The sequence below is a fragment of the Phocoena phocoena genome, chromosome 4, assembly GCF_963924675.1.
Source record: "Phocoena phocoena chromosome 4, mPhoPho1.1, whole genome shotgun sequence".
Lineage (NCBI taxonomy): Eukaryota > Metazoa > Chordata > Mammalia > Artiodactyla > Phocoenidae > Phocoena > Phocoena phocoena.
The window spans coordinates 135103433-135122520 of NC_089222.1; the positions used below are offsets into that span (position 1 = coordinate 135103433).

General features: G+C 35.8%; 1 protein-coding gene across 1 annotated transcript in view; it reads right to left on the reverse strand.

Moving 5' to 3' along the window:
- TMEM50B (transmembrane protein 50B) overlaps positions 1-19088 on the reverse strand; it is a 34980-nt gene that overhangs the window by 3239 nt on the left and 12653 nt on the right. Inside the window, exons 2-6 of the mRNA XM_065876523.1 lie at positions 11879-12018; positions 10360-10472; positions 8445-8512; positions 4376-4468; positions 1421-1478 (exon numbers count right to left, since the gene is read on the reverse strand). Coding sequence (XP_065732595.1) covers positions 1421-1478; positions 4376-4468; positions 8445-8512; positions 10360-10472; positions 11879-11977 — 431 coding nt within the window. The 5' untranslated portion in view covers positions 11978-12018. The remainder of the gene's footprint in view (positions 1-1420; positions 1479-4375; positions 4469-8444; positions 8513-10359; positions 10473-11878; positions 12019-19088) is intronic.

Here is a 19088-nt window from a genome sequence, read left to right on the forward strand (position 1 = left end):
CAAAGTCCAGCCCCCAATGAGCTTCATGCAAAGAAGCAAACAGGGGAAAAGAGATCCAGAATGAAAAAAATAAGTAGAAATAATCAATAGGAACAGACTAAGAATTGACACAATTAGACAAGGCCACTGAAATAGTTATAAACATACTTCATACATTCAAGAAGGCAGAGGAAAGCATAAGTATGTTAGGGAGAGACGTGGAAATTGTTTTTAAAAAAATCAAGCTAATAGAGATGAAAAATACAATGTCTAAGATGAAAAACATACTGGATGGGAGTCACAGCAGATTAGACATGACAGAGGTAGAGATTAGTGAACTTAAAGATATAACAATCTTTAACTATCCCAAATGAAATACAGAGAGAAAACAAGAAAAGAGAATACTTGATGGAGCGATGGGTAAGAGTAGGGGTGGAGAGGTAGGGCAAAAAAAAACATGAAAAGAACTAAGCACCAGTGAGCTGTGGGATGACTTCCCACAGCCTAATATACATGTAATTGGAAGCCAGAAGGGCAGGGTGGACAGAAAAAAATATCTGAAGAAATAATGTCTGAAAAGATTCCCAGTTTGATGAAAACTATAAATCCACAGATCCAAGCAACTCAATGAACCCCAAACAGAAGAAATATGAAGAAAACTACACCACAGCACATCGTAATCAAATTGCTTAAAATCAATGACAAAAACAAATTTCTCCAAGGCTTAGATCTTAATACTTTTGTGAGAGGGGTATGGGGTAAGGGATATAATTTTATAAATGACGCCTAAAATACCTATCTTTACACTAAAAGACATTTCATTCTGGAAAGCAAAGGCTACAGGGCCTCATTTTGGAAGCTTTTTAGAAGATTGCCCCTAAAAAATACTTTTGATATTCTTTTATTTTTATACTTACTTTAAGTTATCTTAAAAACTTAATACAAAATCCAATTCACCAACCAGGTTTTGTATACGACATGCATAGTATGTATTAATTCTAATTTCTTTTTTTCTTATTTTATTAAAGGTACATGATATGGTTTCTTAACAAAACACAGGCTATGGAAGCAGCAGTCTGGGTTCAAATCCCCGTTCTGCGTTTGCTAGCTAAGCGGCCTTAAGTAAGCTCTGAGTCTTATTTCCTCATGTATAAAATGGGAGCACCACCTGTTTTACATACTTAAGATAATTAAGTGGGAATTTAAAAGGTAACATATATAAAGCATCTAGCTGAGGTCTTGGCACATAGCAGGGCCCCTAATTAAATGGCTTGTGTACGCTTTTATGCAATAGTAGAATTTTCACCTTTTAAAAGAATTTCTATACATTGTAACTAATCCAAGAGATTTATACATGTTCCAGTGCCTATGCTGCTCTTATAATAAAGATGATGTTTCTATAAATGTTATAGGTGTATAGTTAAAAAATTAGGCAACTTACCTAAAAAATATAAGTGCATTTTGAAAAAACACAGCTAGTCCTGGATAAACATCAGTATCTGCACACACAAAGTAAAACAGATCAGATAATTACAAAAGGCAAATGGCAGTAACTAAGTATTCATGCCATTCATAATGACATGCTCTGTATATTATAAAACACTACTATTATTCATTAACTTTAAGAAATCCACAATGAAATTGAAGTAAGAAAATGACAAGCTCATTCTCCCAAAACAAAGGATTACTCTCATTCTGGATAAAAGACAATGAAATTATTAGGTTTTCTTTTTGTCTAAAGTAGTTGCTATGGTTCTAGCTGCATCGGAACTGTCGAGGAAGCAGCAGCTCACCCCTTCACTTCCTATGGCCAATACAGAAACACACAATGTTAGAAAGATACAAATTAAATTTTTGATGATGTAACAGTCTGTTCATTTTATTTTCTTTCATGAATTCAGGAGTTTTATTGCACAAATCTGACGTATATGAAAAGAATCATTATAATTCATCATCATATTCTCCTGGAGAAAACAGTCACTATCTTCATAGGAAGGAAAAAGAAAAATTTGGAAATTACTCAAATTTTTGTGGATATTTAACTTATAAAACTATCAATGTTGATTAAAAATAGTAGTTGGGATGAAGAAATATTCAATTTGTAGCCTTTGATATCATAGCAAACAATATAGCTGCATGGTTAAAAGCCCCAAGTTTGAGCCATACCCCTGGATTTGAATCCTAACTCTACCACTGACTAAATGTATGACCATGGGCAAATTATTTAACCTCATTATGCCTTACTTTCCTCATCTCTAAAATGGGCATTGTAACAGCACCTGCCCCACAGAGTGTAAGATGTGGACTATGCATAGTGCTCAGAACAGTTCCTGGCTCATAAAGTACTATATAAATGTTAGCTGCTGCTATGATTATTAACAGTTCCAGAAAAATCTGTACAGTAAAAGATTTGAAACATGTGTTAGAAATGCTCTCTGAAGTCAGTTTACAAACTAAAAAGTATATGTAACGAGCAACGCTGTAGAAATATGAAGATGAGATCCATAATTGAGAAATTTCTCAGTATGTACTAGTTCTTTAAAGATTAAGATATGACCACTGAGGGAATTCCCTGGGTCCAGTGGTTAGGACTCTGCGCTCTCACTACCAAGGGCATGGGTTCCAACTCTGGTCGGGGAACCAAGATCCCCCAAGCTGCGTGGCACAGCCCCCAGAAAAAAGAAAGAAAGTACTTTCCCTCAAATAAGCTTCATGCTAGAACTGTGTGCTCCAGGGTATTTTTAATTAACTAAAATAACACATTTTAGAGTAGTATTAATTAAACATTAGGCAACCACTGTCCTCTTGTACTGACTTATTTTGTGCAAAATGAAAGACAAAGGTATTCCCAAATCTTATACTGATCAATCTATGATACTTAAGGGATCTTATCAAGATATTAGAAGGTCAGCTGTGGGTCAGGACAAGATGTGACAGTTAAGCAGAGTGACGAAGAGATTCCAAAGATAGAGACATCAGAAGATGAATAAACTGTTATCTGAAACTTATTCCTGTCTTTGGAGTGAAGGGAGAGAGCCAGTGAAAGAGGTTCTTCTGATGCTTCCAGAAGCACATGCTAAGACTGGGTCCTGCTTTTCAAAACCTCTCGCCATCCCCGTGATGAAAAGCTATGGTGACTGGAACAGTCACAAAACTCAGAATGGTATACTAAGAGCTCACTCCACTGAATCACCAGTTTCAACAGGAAGGCTACACACGTCTTCAGTCTTGCACTTAAAAAACTCCCCTTGTGAACTGGCAGTGCTTCTCAGCACCTCTGCCCCCTAAAGAAAAAAACCTCCCCTTGTACCTATGAATGAAAAATTAGAGGCTGGGGTTTGAGAGAAGATGTATCAGTGGATAGAAAGATACTGGGGTCCACAATGCCTTGCCTTGAAATCCTTGGGGCAAGGTATGGTTTGGAACTCAGGATTTTTCAGATTTAAAAATGGTAACACAGGGGGAAGTCCCTGGTGGCTCAGTGGTTAAGAATCCACCTGCCAATGCAGGGAACACAGGTTTGAGCCCTGGTCCGAGAAGATCCCACATGCCGCGGAGCAACTAAGCCCATGCGCCACAACTACTGAGCCTGAGCTCTAGAGCCCGTGAGCCACAACTACTGAGCCCATGTGCCACAATTACTGAAGCCCACGCACCTAGAGCCCGTGCTCTGCAACGAGAAGCCACAGCAATGAGAAGCCTGCGCACCGCAATGAAGAGTAGCCCCCGCACCCCGCAACTAGAGGAAGCCCACGTGCAGCAACAAAGACCCAATGCAGCCAAAAGTAAATAAATTAATACATTTATTTAAAAAACGAAAAACGGTAACACAGGGCATAATATTACATAGCACCCCCAACTATGTTTGGACCAGCATCCCACAATCAAATACAACCACATTCCTCTAATAAAACATTTGAATACTTATTAAATGAAATAAAGACTATAATGAGCCCTGGATCATTAGGTCAGGTTTTGCTGCCAAACTGGTTATGAAAAACCTGATCTTCAGCACTTTTGTGGATTTTAGAATTGTGTATAAGGGGCTGTAGCCCTGTACAGATTTCTCACTTTTACCACTACAATGCTCAGTAAAAGGCCTCTCATATAGAGCCTGGCTATCTGGGGTAAGGAAGGAAATCAGAACCTCTAGAGAGAGCTGAGAGTTACCTGGTCTTGTCAGTGGCTTGGATTTCCTAACGAGGCTATCCCACTGCACTAAATGACCCCACTGAGAAGTTTTATTAAATAATTTATATCTTCAAACAGAGTCTTATCTTCAAGCTAACTGAATTATTAAACTAAATTTTACTCCATGGGGAGTTAACAGACTAAGCCAAATATAAAGGACCTATCTGAATCTTTCCTATGAAATAAAAGAGGAATAAATACTTACTTTGGGTAACATATGCACCAAAAAGAATCCACATAGAAGCAATAAGTGACCCAAACATCAACATGAAACCAATGAAGAGCCAAACTCGAGCACCTGTGTGAAAAATAGGTTTTATGAGTTTGCTCATTTCTACAGCTCTATGCCTTAGGAATACATAACACTAGAACACTGCTCATCTAATATATGCTATGCCTATCAAAGACAGTCACGTATTTATATACACCTGCTAAAACATTTAACTGAATGAAGATTGAAAAGAAGAAACTAAAACTAAAAGGTGTTAAGCGATACTTGGAAAGGGAAAAAGGGTAAGTTACCATTCTACTGGCTAGAGAAACTAACAGCCGAGTTAACTAATGTAGGAAAGCTTCAGAAGTAATTATTCGACTAAACTGATTAATTAAACCCTAACCGAGGGCTTCCCTGGTGGCGCAGTGGTTGAGAGTCCACCTGCCGATGCAGGGGACACGGGTTCATGCCCCGCTCCAGGAGGATCCCACTATGCCACGGAGTGGCTGGGCCCGTAAGCCGTGGCCGCTGAGCCTGCGTGTCCAGAGCCTGTGCTCCGCAACGGGAGAGGCCACAACAGTGAGACGCCCGCGTACCGCAAAAAAAAAAAAAACCAAACAAAAAAAAAAACACCCTAACTGAAAAATATATTATCAAAGTAATTGTTCTATTAGAAGTAGCAAATGTATTTCAGATAGCCATTACCACACAGGAATGAGAGAATGCAAATGAATAAGGACCATATGACCCCTTTTCATCAACATTAATATCATGGTACTACTCAACATGGTACTAACAGCAACCATATATTCAATCTCTCTTATTCAGCCAAACTGTACCACATACCCTTGAAAAGTTCAAGGACAAAAGTATCTCTTCAACCCCCTACTGTATAGAATTTTAGAAGTTATACAACAGAATCTCAATAAAGTGATCATCTGGACACCTGAGTAGATTCAATACATTTTTAGGAAAGCAAGTTAGCATTTGTGCCAGACCCTGATCACAGATATTGACAGCCTGTCACCCTATGGAAGGGGAATATAGCTCCCCTGAAGTGAAAATAAAATCCAAGCCAATTTCCATAATAGAAAGCTAAATTTGCCTCAATTTCAGATATTCTGTTACTAACTGAACAGAAATTCATATATTTTAGACACCAGATATACAGGAAGCTCAAAGCTCAGAATGAGTAGAACAGCTATATTTGAGAGAAATGGGTCCCTAGGTTATCTAAGTTTTATTATAATACTAAGCAGATCTCCAGAAATATACAACAATGTTTACTTCCTTGGAGGAAAACATCCTCCAAATTCAATCACAGCTTTTACCTAAAGTGAATGAAAGGAAGTATCAAAAATCCTTGTAATTATTTTCCTTCATGTCCTTTATATATGACCACACAAAAATTTTTTAACAAAACTGAACAAGAAAAAAACTTCCCTCGAAAAATAAGTACACTTTTGTTTAGGGAAAAATAAAAAACTGTAACGTTTTCCCTTTTTTGCTTTGACTACCAGGAAGCTCAGAGTCAAGGTTAATAATTAAGAGTATCCATTTTGTCCTAGAGTCTGAGTATCAATACATGATCTTCTTTCTACCTAGTTCCTGTTCCTTCTTATTTAACAGTTCCATTTGTAGTATATTTATTACGTTAATAACACTTTCCTGCAAATTCCTCTGGGAATTAAATGGGAATAAATTACACACAAACCATTTAAGTAGTATGAAAGCTTAGTGTGGCAAGAGCTGAGCATGCCTACAAGATAGTTTGCCCTGAATTTTTGAAGCACTAGACAGAACTTGCACTAAAGGTACCACGCATAAATGTAAACTGACGTAAACTGACTGTGAATTTTAACTGGGTAAGAAATAATCATGGAATAAAATGTTATAGTCACTACTGAGAGTAAAAAGTATGGGCTTTGGAACCAGACAGACCCAAGGCACATACAAGTTCTACCTTTAAGCTAAAAAGTTTTGGGTAAGTTACAATGAAATTTTCTACGGAAAATAGATAATAGTAACATAATCCACAGCAATGCTTGTGGAATATTTTTGAAAGAAAAATGATCAAATACGTTAATGTGTGCTCTATGCACAACATCACTTGCTAATACATGCTTTTTTATTCTTTATTCTCACTCATTCCTGACATTACCTGCTGAAGCTGGGGCACAAGGCATGCATGTGTGTGTAGACATGCATGCACAGACACACACAATGCACTTTTAACTTAGGTTCATCTGTCATTTATCACTATTCCCATTCTCTCCAATTCTTCAAGGATCACAATGGAAGTGAAATTATAAAATGTGCATCAGCATTTAAAGTGTCAGGTACAAAAGAAAGCTAATTTGTCCTCCTGTAACTGGCTTATTTCACTTAGCATAATGTCTTACAGGTTCACCTCTGTTGTCACATATGGCAGGATTTCCTTCTTTATTAAGGCCCATTCCCCTTATGCGAGGTATCTAAGAGAGTCAAATTCATAGAAACAGAGGGTACAGTAGTGGTTGCCAGGAGCTAGGAGAGGAGGAAGTGGGAGTTGCTGCTCAATGAGTATAAAGTTTCAGCTACACAAGATGAATAAGCTCTAGAGAGCTGCTGTACGACACTGTGCCTATAGTTAGCAATATGGTATTGTGCATTTAAAATTGTGTTGAGAGGAGATCTCATGTTTAGTGTTCTTACAAAAAAAAGAATTTTTTTTTAAAGCTAAGCTCATCAGCTCCTTGATTTGGTTTAATGTCTTATGATACTTTATGATTCCATTTATATGAGATTCTAGAAAAGGCAAAACTACAGTGATAGAAAGCAGATGAGTGGTGGCCAGGAGGTGGGGGAAAGGGGATTAACTACAAAGAGATACGAGGGAACTTTCTGGAGTAATGGAAATATTCTATATCATGATTGTAGTGGCAGTTACACAACTGTATACATTTGTCAAAACTCATCGACCTGTACGCTTTAAATTGAATTTTATTTTATATTTTATATAAGTTATCCTCAAATACACTGACAAATATATATATATATGATACTGTAGACAAAGAGACTAAATGATTCTCGACTGGATACAAACATAGCATGGTGGCCAAGAGCATGGGCTCTGGAACCAGATTGTCAGTGTTCAAATCCTGGTCCCACCACTTATTTGCTTTATGACTTTGGACAAGTTACTTAAGCTCTCTGTGCCTTAAGTTCCTTAATCTAAAACTGAGGACAAGAGTGGTTACCTTATAGGACTATTGTGACAATTAATTGAGTTAATATGTGTAGAGCATTCAGGACAGTCTTTGGTACACACTAAGTATTCTACAAGTACTTGCTATTATTCTTAACCATCCTTCAAACTTCCTCCCCCACCTACTCCAAATTCCTGCTATAACCACAAGTCACCCCTCCTAGTCCTTAAAGGCTGGAAATAGAATGTCTAGTCCTGAGCTTTTTATATACAGCATGGAAATTCCACTGAAAACAAACCCCTGGATTCTAATAGAATGTGTTATAATCTGAACAAAAGGAAAATACTGTTGGATGACAAACCAAAAAAAATTCAAACTCAGAAAAATATGTATATGTAAACAAACAGCATGCTTCTTCGAAATACTTCTGTTGTAGCCTATGGGTGGTTACTCAGGTGATCAGAACTGAATGTGAAAACACTGTAGTCCTAGGTTTGATCTCTTAATGTGTCCATACTTTGCTGTTCAGTAATCACGGTCAGCCATCTTGTAAGTAACAGTATTGGCCAACATTTGGGATAAGAATAAATCCATCATTAACACAGGAACAGTCAAGATCCATTGATTTTGCATGGTTACATTTTATCTATATACTATAGGCAATATAACATGACAAAAACCAGTAACCTCTGGCAGTAACTTTAACTTTCTTAAAGTTTTAAATAACACAGAAACTTTTTTTAAAAGTAAATTTTTTAAAATCCTACATAATCATTAATCATCCCTAAATAAAGACTCACTAGAGGCTTTGTTTTTTCTGCTGATAAATCCCTCTTTTGCCAGCATACATTAACAACTCAAAGTGCCCTTACCTGTTCTTCCTAAACAGCCGCTTTCATAGCTGTCACCTCTCACCTGAGCATTGGACACGGCATTTATCCTAGAACAATACAAAATCATCTAATAAGCTTTCATGCTGCTAAAATATTCAGAGATATTTATATATCATTTAGAAGGGAAGCATTTCTTATCTAAAGCCAGTATCTGAATAACTGAACATTATCTTTTAATTTAAATACCCTAGTGGATAGAAATACTATGCTAGTCTTATTTTCCTAAAGCACACCCAGAAAACATACTTAATTTTTTTAAAATATCAATGTTTTCTATATATTGGTAATAAATATGTTGAAAACAAAATTAAGAAAACATTTCCATTTATAATAACATCAAACAAAAACATACTTAATTTTAAGGGATTACTATCACTTGTCTCCAAAGATTATGAAAGAGACCAATTTTCTGAGTTCTTTGTCTATTTTATTTTATATTTATACATGAATGACCCACCATGAGTTACCCCATTTTAAGGTTCTCATTATAACCAAGAGTTCAAAAGTTTCTCTTTGTGTTAAAAGTCAAGTGATTTTCTCTCATCCATTTCTCAAATTCAGAGAACATTTGGTATAATAAATAGGCATACTTTATTCAGCTTCTCTTTCCATTCTTGTTAGAGCAGGTATATTTGTAGCAGGAATTGTCTTTTCTAAGCATCCTGAATGAATATAACTAGTTCCATCTTCTACAATTTACCTTTTTGAAGCTCCTGACAGTATAAGAAAATTACGTAATCTTAATGTTTAACATATTTTTTTAAATTATTAAAAGACATCCATGAAAAGCTTCCAAACTCTTTTATGAAGTGAGATAATGGCTAAACCTAAATATGATTTAATAAAAAAGGAAAGTCATAGATCAATCTCATTTAAGGCCAGTCCTGCCCTCCCTCCAATACTGGCAAATACAGTTAAGTGACACACTTAAAAAAAATAATACTCCATGGTAAAAGTTGAATGTATTAGATACTCAGTGCTCCGTGGTGACCTAAATGAGAAGGAAATCTGGAAAAGAGAGGATATATGTATACGTATAGCTGATTCACTTTGCTGTACAATATAAACTAACACAATATTGTAAAGCAACTATACTCCAATAAAAATAATAAATTTTAAAAAGGATTAAAAAAAAGTTGAATGTATTAGAGTATTCAAGGATGACTTCCTACTAAAAAATCTAGAAATATAACATACTTCATTAAACCTAAGATGCCAATGATTTTTAAGATGCACCATTATTTTTTTATACTGCCAAGAAGGAAAAAATATTATGAATTATAAGATACCAATGACTACAAGAAGCACACTGATATTCAAAGATACTAAAATACAAAAAAAATCTTAAGATCTATAAAACATAGTAATTTGTCAGTTTAACAAATATAAGAACAAAAATCACATGATAATCTTTATAAAGTATAATAAAATTATCTGACTAAATTCAACACTTTTTTTAAAAAATTTTTTATTGGAGTATAGTTGATTTACAATGTTGTGTTAGTTTCAGGTGTACAGCAAAATGAATCTGTTATACATATACATATATCCACTCTTTTTTTTTTAGATTCTTTTCCCATATAGGCCATTACAGAGTACTGAGTAGAGTTCCCTACGCTATACAGCAAGTTCTTATTAGTTATCTACTTTATATATAGTAGTGTGTATATGTCAGTCTCAATCTCCCAATTAATCTCTCCCCCCCAAATTCAACACTCATTCTTGATTTAAAAAATCTTAATAAAATGGCAATATAGATATACACACATATAGTTATCATGTTAAAGAAGAATCAATCAATGAAATTAAAAAGTTATTCCAGATAGCATTAAACTTTGAGGAAAAAATGTTTTTAGAAAAATAATCTTGAATTGAGAATTACCTTCATACTTACATGAAGAAAGCCAATGTGGAAAATACACCACATGTGTGAAAGGCATGGTTCAGCTGTTCTGGCTTAGGATATACCACGGCTGCATCAATCATTATCCACCAACCTGTAAAAAACTTGAGAAAGAACCCATGTCATTAAAATAACACTAATACTTTGGCTTAGCATGATACTGTTCCTTAACATTCCATGTTTTCTATGGACCATATAATTGAAACATAAAATATGTCTACTTTGAGTTTTAGATGTTGAAATATAAAAAACAAGAATCCCTTGTTTACTTATTCTTTATAGCATATGAGGTGAATCTAATCAAATCCGTGTAAGATTCAAGTTCTGCTCTTAATGCAAGATGAAAAATTTATTACCTAGGAATGAATTACCTGCTTCTTTTATCCACTATAAAATTATATACAACCAAAGCTCTCTTAACTAACCTCCAACTAACCAGCTCCCTGATTACCTGATGTGTTTCACTCTCTCGTTCATATTAAAAAGAATGTGGAACATTCTTTTTTAATATGCCCAAGCACTTTTGCTTCCACAAATGAGCTGCCATGTCTCCAAAAAATATCTACGCTTGCTATAATTTTAATTATGTAATTTGATTAAATACTGCAAAACTGACTAAACATGAGTTTGCAAAATGTAATGTTTCTATGTAAACTAAGCTGAATAGAACTAAAGTAGACAAGTTACTAAGGAATTTCATAGACAAATTAAGTGCAGGCGAGGTGACCACAGAGAGCAAGAAAAACTTGGAAACACCTAAAAGAATTCTGCACGCACACTGCTTCACAATTCTAAGATGTTATGGAAAAACCTGAACAAACTTTTTGGCCACCCCAATATCTTTAGCTCCTGCTCCACTTTATTTCTTTATTTATCTTTTCTATTGAACTTCAGGTATAGAACTATATACTGGAAAAGATTAATTTAAATTAAGTGGAACATATACTGAAATTTGCTTCAAAAAGTGCAGTGGGGGCAGGGAGTGCTTGGTGGAATGCTAAAGCAAGATTGGTCATGATCTGACTTTTTTTTGAAGCTCAATGATAAGTACAGGGGGTTAGAGAGGACTCTCTACCATTCTCTCTATTTTTGTGTATACTATTGATATTTTCAATAATAAAAAGTTTTTTAAAAAATATTGGAAAGAAAATTAAGCAGTAGTTTCCTCCACAAATTTCTTCCTCTCGCTTCCTGCCTGTGCTGCAGCTAGGGTATGAAGATGGCAACCCTTCCCTAAAGGGCTGCAGGGCTTCAGTTCTAATGCAGCCTAAGGTTGTTACTACTGTCTGCACATCCTGAATTTCAATGAGTCACAACAATATTATTAGTTACATCAAATTCTGAGCCTTTGAGGATCCTAAAGGAATGATACATATTACATAATTTAGTTAAAAAACTACTGCCTTCAAAAACTGTATTATCATGGGTATTCACAGTTCAAAGGAATCAAGATTAATTTTCAGGGCAAAAAGTGAGGTATAAATGTCACCAACCAGGCTTTTTCACTTACCAATATACCTGCTACTACAGAAGCCACTGCATTTCTTCTCTCACTCCAGTCGATACATTCACATTCTGGCCAACGGAAATTATCTAGGAAGCCTGCCATTTTCACCACTTAAGCATGGACTTTTCATTAAATACTATATTCTACAAATAAAAAGACAAAAAAAATCGATCTAAGGAAATGTTTTTAAGAAGTGAAATATCTTACTCCTTTCTTAAAGCTTTAAACACAAATTTAACTTTAGGTCTAAATCTACTATAGTTAAGAAGAAAAATTCAATACTACAATGAATATCTATTGAGATATACATAAGACTGTCCTAGGACACAGAAGGAGCTTACTATTTGTTAAATGAGCATGGAGGTTTTAAACATGTCTGTCATAAAGAATGGACTTGAGGACATGGGGCAGGGTTGGGGGGAACCTGGGATGAAGTGAGAGTAGCATCAACATATAGATACTACCAAACGTAAAATAGATAGCTAGTGGGAAGCAGCAGCACAGCACAGGGCGATCAGCTCTGTACAACAGAAACTAACACAGCATTGTAAAGCAATTATACTCCAATAAAGATGTTAAAATGAAGAAAAAAAAAAAGGCCACAGGAAAGTTTCCATTTCAATATTGTCATGGGCTCACAGTATCTAAGGAGATTCCATTCAACCAAGGGTAAGAGTGGACTACAGAAATATATTTTCCTTGTTTTGTTTTCATATATTTAACTCAGCATTACTGAAAATGAGACATTCAGGAATGAAAATTAGGGGTCTGCACTTGTCACTGACCTTGGGCAAATAACTAAAAAGTATCTGTATCTCAAGACCTCACATGTGGGAATAACAGTGTGTCAAATTTCTGACTCAGAAAGTTACTGTGACCATAAAGAAGAAAATTAAAGTATTTTTTATTTGGAAAAAAAAAATAAAGTGTCTGCAAAGCCTTTGACACTTCTCCAATTGAGAGGTGGATCTATGTCTCTACCTTTGAATTTAGGCCAACAATAAAGGCTGGTTCACCGATAAAGTAGAGAAAGTGATGCTATGTAACTCTGCCATACAACTTCTCAGACTAGATCATAAAAGACAATGCAGCTTGCAGGTGGTTCTCTGGAACACTAACACTAGAGCCCTGAGTTGCTTTGTAAAAAATCCAAGGCCACAGTGCTGTGAGGAGACCACGTAGAGGTGTTCTGGCCCACGGTTCCAGGTGGCAGCCCAGCCGCCACCTGCCAGATGTGACTGCTGCTCCAGTTATTAGCATTACTCCCACATTTTAAGACTTCCCTGACGAGGCCCCAGGTATACGGAGCGGACACATGTCATCCTGGCTATGCCCTTTCCAAATTCCTGACCCACAGGAACTGTAAGCATAATAAAATGGCTGTTTTAAACGACTAAGTTCTAGAGTTGTCTGTATGCAGCAATAGATAACTGGAAGGAGAAAAATCACATGCATAAAAAACTATATAAGGGTACAGCATGCTGCGCAAATTTTCAAAACAAAGAGAGTATGTTCAGATGTGATGATTCAGGAACACCTTAAGTTCCAGAAAGAAAAGGGGAAAAAAAACTATTTTAAAGCACTAAAGAGTGCTGAAAAGCAGGCAGAAACTGGAGGGCATTTACCCCTTGAAAGAAAACACCATGAGCAAGATCCACTTTAATACAGCTTTTCCCCCTGAAGAATCCCCTAACCTCTCACTCCCAGCCAAGTGAGTCCCTGTGGTGCAGGATAGCTAAAACTTGAGCAAAAAATCAGTCTTTCTGGCTTCAGGTATCAGTGGATGAAGTTCAGGATGACAAGAGCAGCTGGAAACTGAAGGGGAAATCTTGGAATGGGGTAAGTCACAAGAGGGAGCCCCAAACACTAATATAAACTCTCTTAAATCCTGACTAATCCCTGAACAGCACAAGCATGAAGGAGATCCCAAGGACCTCAGCAGAAAAAAATATCTGGAAGCCTAGAAGTACTAAACAGATTTCAGCTGCTATCCCCTGCAAGGCATTTTGGAACTTGAGTTCCACCAGGTCAGAGATTAGTAAATCTCTGGGATTTCCTTGAGATTTCCACACACTCCAACAAAGTATAAAACCAAATCTCCACAATTTCAGGGTGATCAGTCAGTATTTTAATTGCCTGTTAGAACAAAAAGTAACACTCTTCAGATGAAGATAACTGATCCAGAGTGTCTATAATGTATCATCCACAATGTCCAATATACAGTTGACCCCTGAACAACACAGGTTTGAACTATGCAGATGCACGTATATGTGGATTTTTTTCACTAAATACATACTACAGTACTACACAATCCATGGTTGGTTGAACCCACAGATGCAGAACTGCAGATACGGAGGACCAATGTATAGTTAAACATGAATTTCTGACTGCACAGAAGGTCAGCACCCCTAACCCCTGTTTTGTTCAAGGGTCAACTGTATAGTTTAAAAAAAAAAATTACTAGACTTTTACAGAAGCAGAAAAAATGTGATTTATCTTCAAGGAGGAAAAAAAAGCAGTCAATAGAAACAGACCCCCCCATAATTCAGATATTGAAAATTAGCAGACAATGACTTTAAAGCAGCCAGTATAAACACATTCAAAGACAAAGGAACATGGTCAAAATAACTGAGTTAACGGAGAATCTCAGTAGAAACTTTAAAATGTAAATGTTATGACTGAAAATTATAATATTTGAAATTTAAAATTAATTAGATGGGCTCAGTAGGAGATTAGAGACAGTAGAAGAAAAGTACAGTAAGCTTGAAGAAAGATCAAAAGAAATTATCCTATCTAGAGAACAGGTTTTTTTTCTTTTTAATTAGGGGGAAAAAATGAATAAAGCTTCAGGAAACTCAGGAACACTAATAACTGGTCTAACATATGTTTAATTGGGTCCCAGAAAAATAAAAGAATCAAGAAGAAAAAATATTTAAAGAAATAATGGCTGATAATTTCCCAAATTTGGTGAAAAATAATAATTTGCAAATCCAGGAAGCTCAGCAAACTCCAAGGAGGATAAACACAAGGAAAACATCATAATAAAACTGCTGAAAACCAGAGATAAAAAGAAACAGAGCAACATTAGGGGGAAAAATAATCAACACATTACACACAGGGGTAGTAGAACAATATGTATGATGGCTGACTTCTCATCAAAAACAATAGAGGCCAGAAGAAAATGGAAGGACATTTTTTGACGTGCTTTTAAGAAAAGCAATCATGAGAATTCCCTGGCGGTCCAGTGGTTAGGACTCCATGCTCTCACTGCCGAGGGCCCAGGTTCAATCCCTCGTCAAGGAACTAAACTCCCACAAGCCACTCAGCACAGCCCAAAATCAATCTCAAATGCTATATCCAGCAAAAGTATTCCTCAAAAGTGAGGGTGATGGCAGTTCTACCCCTATCTATCTACCCAAGAGAAATGAAAACATATGTCTACACAAAAACTTGTACACAAATGTTCATAGCAGCATTACTCATAATAACTAAGCAGTGCAGCAACCCAACATATGTCAATTAATGAATGAATAAATAAAATGTGGGATACCATACAATGGAATACAAATTCAGCAATAAAAAGGAAATATACATGATACAACACAGATGAACCTCATAAACATTACGCTAAGTGAAAGACAACCGCGTATTGTATATTCCATTTATATAAAATGTCCAGATGAGGCAAATCTATACACAGAAAGTAAATCAGCTGTTGCCTAGTGATGGGCAGGGGAGAGCGGAGTGTAATAGGGAGTGAGTACTCATAGGCATAAGGTTATAAAATTAGACTGTGGCGATTACTGCACATAAATGTACTAAAAATCACTGAACTGTACACTTAAAACAGGTGACTGTTATCATATCTTTATTGTATCTCAAAAAAGCTTTTTTTAAATGAGTATAAAATAAAAATATTTTCAGGTAAACAAAAACTAAGATAATTCATCATCAAATCTGCACTAAACAATGCTAAAGGAAATTCTTCAGGTTAAAGGGAGATGACACCAGATTAATCTCAGATCTACAGGAAGGAATGAAGAATACCAGAAATAATCAATATGTGAGTAAATATAAAAGACTATTTTTTATTCCTTCTCTTTATTTAAGACAACTATTTAAAGCAAAAATTATAACATTGTATAGGATATCCACAAAGATAAACTTTCTAAATAGCATGTCAGTTACATTTTCAAATAATATGCTTAAATATGGATTTAAGTGAAATACCTCTAAATTTAAAGTAATGGGTCTAATTGTTAATCTGAAAAGAAGTACTATAAATGTACTACAGAAGGTCCAAACACTGGAAACACGGACTGGGAGACAATATTTGCAAAACAAGTATCTGACAAAGGATTTGTACCTACAATACAGAAAGAACACTTAAAGATTAATAATAAAAAAACAAAATATAGGCAATAAAAAGTGTGCACGAGAGTTGAACAGACTTGAAATGGGCAAAGGACTTAAAAAGACAATGACCAAAAAGCATCTAAATAGGTATTCAACATCATTAGTCATCAGGGAAATGCAAATTAAAGAAATATCATCACATCCACTAGAATGGCTAAGATTAAAAAGACTGACTGTTGGAAGCAGAACTGGAAATCTCATACATTTCTGGTTGTGGTTTCTTACAAAGTTAAAAATAATCCTCCCTATAACCCAGCAACTCCATCCCTAAGTATTTACCAAGGGAAGTAAAAACATATGTCCACATACAAAAAGACTTTTACAAGAAAGTTTATAGCAGGTTTATTCATATTAGTAGCAAACTGAAACAACCAAAATATTCATCAACAGAAGAATGGATAAACAAATTATGATGGATTCATACAATGGAATACTATTCAGCAACAAAAAATGATGAACAATATATATAACCACACAGAAAAAAATATCTCAAAAACCTGATTTATGTGAAAGGCAAACACAAAGTAGTATATACTGTATGATGCCATTTAAAATGAAGCTTAGGAAGAGGCAAAACTAATCAATAGTCCCAGAGATCAGAACAGTGGTTGCCAATAAGGGCTGAGGACTGACTACAAGGGAACTTTTTTGGGGTGATAATAATGTTCTATATCTTGGTTGGGATAGTGATTATGCAGGTACATTTATTTATCGAAAGTTACTGAAGTGTACACTTAAGATCTGTGTATTTTACAGTATGTAAATTTTACTCACAAAAAAGATTTTAAAATTTTATCATTTAGATATGCTTCAGCTGCACTAAAGCCTTACTATGTACGCATTATGGGCACATTTTATCAAGATAGCCTGCAGACACAGAGATGAACTGTTATCAAAGATTAAATATTAACTGGTTAAAAACAAGTTTAGGGAAGGTCGCCATGAATTTAAGACAAAGTCTGAAGGTTAAAACAAAAGTCATGGGACTTCCCTGGTGGCACAGTGCTTAAGAATCCACCTGCCAATGCAGGGGACACGAGTTTGAACCCTGGTCTGGGAAGATCCCACATGCCGCTGAACAACTAAGCCCGCACACTACAACCACTAAGCCTACGTTCTAGAGCCCACGAGCCACAACTACTGAAGCTTGCGCACCTAGAGCCCGTGCACTGAAACAAAGAGAAGCCACCGCAGTGAGAAGCCCACGTACTGCAACGAAGAGTAGCCCCCGGCTTGCCACAACTAGAGAAAGCCCGTGAACAGCAACGAAGACCCAACACAGCCAAAGATAAATAAATAAATTTATTTTTTTAAAGTTATAAAAGTCATGTTTCCTATTATAAAAGTCATTTTGCATATATTAACCTATTTATAAATAGTTCTATAAGCAGAAAACATACAGTTGTCCCTCAGTATGTACAGGGGATTGGTTCCAGGACCCCCCTCGGATATCAAAATCTGTGGATGCTTAAGTCCATTATATAAAATAGCATACTATTTGCATATAACCTCCTTTATATACTTTAATATCATCTCCAGATTACTTATAATACTTAATACAATGTAAATACTATGTAAATAGTTATAAATACAATGTAAATGTCCTGTAAATAGCTGCCAGTACTCAGCAAATTCAAGTTTTGCTTTTTGGAACATTCTGGAATTTTTTTTTTCCTGAGTATTTTTGATCCCTGGTTGGTTGAATCCGTGGATGTGTAACCCAAGGATACAGAGGGCTATTTCCACACACTAATTTCTGAAATGTCATGGTCTTCTCCCTCCTGGAGCTTAAATTGGAGGGTCAGGGGTTTGGGTGGGGCAGAGAAACATCAAAATAATACAAACAGTTACTATGAAGGAAATACACATGATCCTGATACAAAATAAGGGAGACCTATTTGAGAATGGTCAGGGAATGCCTCTCTAAAGAGGCAACACGTGCTAAAATTTTAAAACACACTGAAATTTAAAAGCTGAGTAAAGTTAATTAGATTAAGGAAAAGCAAAAGAGGCAGAGCAGAGAGAGGGAAGATTACATACAAAAGCCACTAAGTCCCTTTGATACTAGCAAGGAAGAATTAGCTGGTACCAAAGAGAATAAGAATATAGTAAGTTAGGGGAGGAAGTGGCTTGGAATAAATATGGAGAGAGACAGGTAAGTACCAGATCACCTTGCAGATTAATGGGGACTTCATGATGGATTTGGGGTTTCACCAAGTGCAAGGGGAAACCAAGTGAAGAACGTTAGGATAAAAGGAGCAAAGGCACCAAGATGGTCACTATGGTAAACATTCAGGAGAGGGCTAGTATATTAAGAACTAACACTCTGAACTGAGAAGACTGACTTTCATATGGGTTTTCTTATTGATATTTACCAAAAAATAAGCACATTTTATCATGACAGTCTTGATTTAATAACAGCAATCGACAATACTAACACTGATCCCCTGGCTTAAAGTGGAGATAAGTATACAATATTTAACTTAAGATAATAGGCCTTTGGAGACTTAATGAAGGCAAAGACTACTTAGAGGAAATCTAAATGTTCAATAATAGAATAAATGTTTAAGTAAAATAGTTTACTTAATGCAGACATTAAAAAATCTATTTTTGAGGGACTTCCCTGGTGATCCAGTGGTTAAGACTCCATGCTTCCAATGCAGGGGGTGCAGGTTCAACCCCTGGTCGAGAAACTGAGATTCCACATGCCACAGGGCGTGGCCACAAAAAAAATTTTTTTTTAAATCTATTTTTGAAAAACATTTAATGGCATGAGTAAATGGTAATGACTAATACC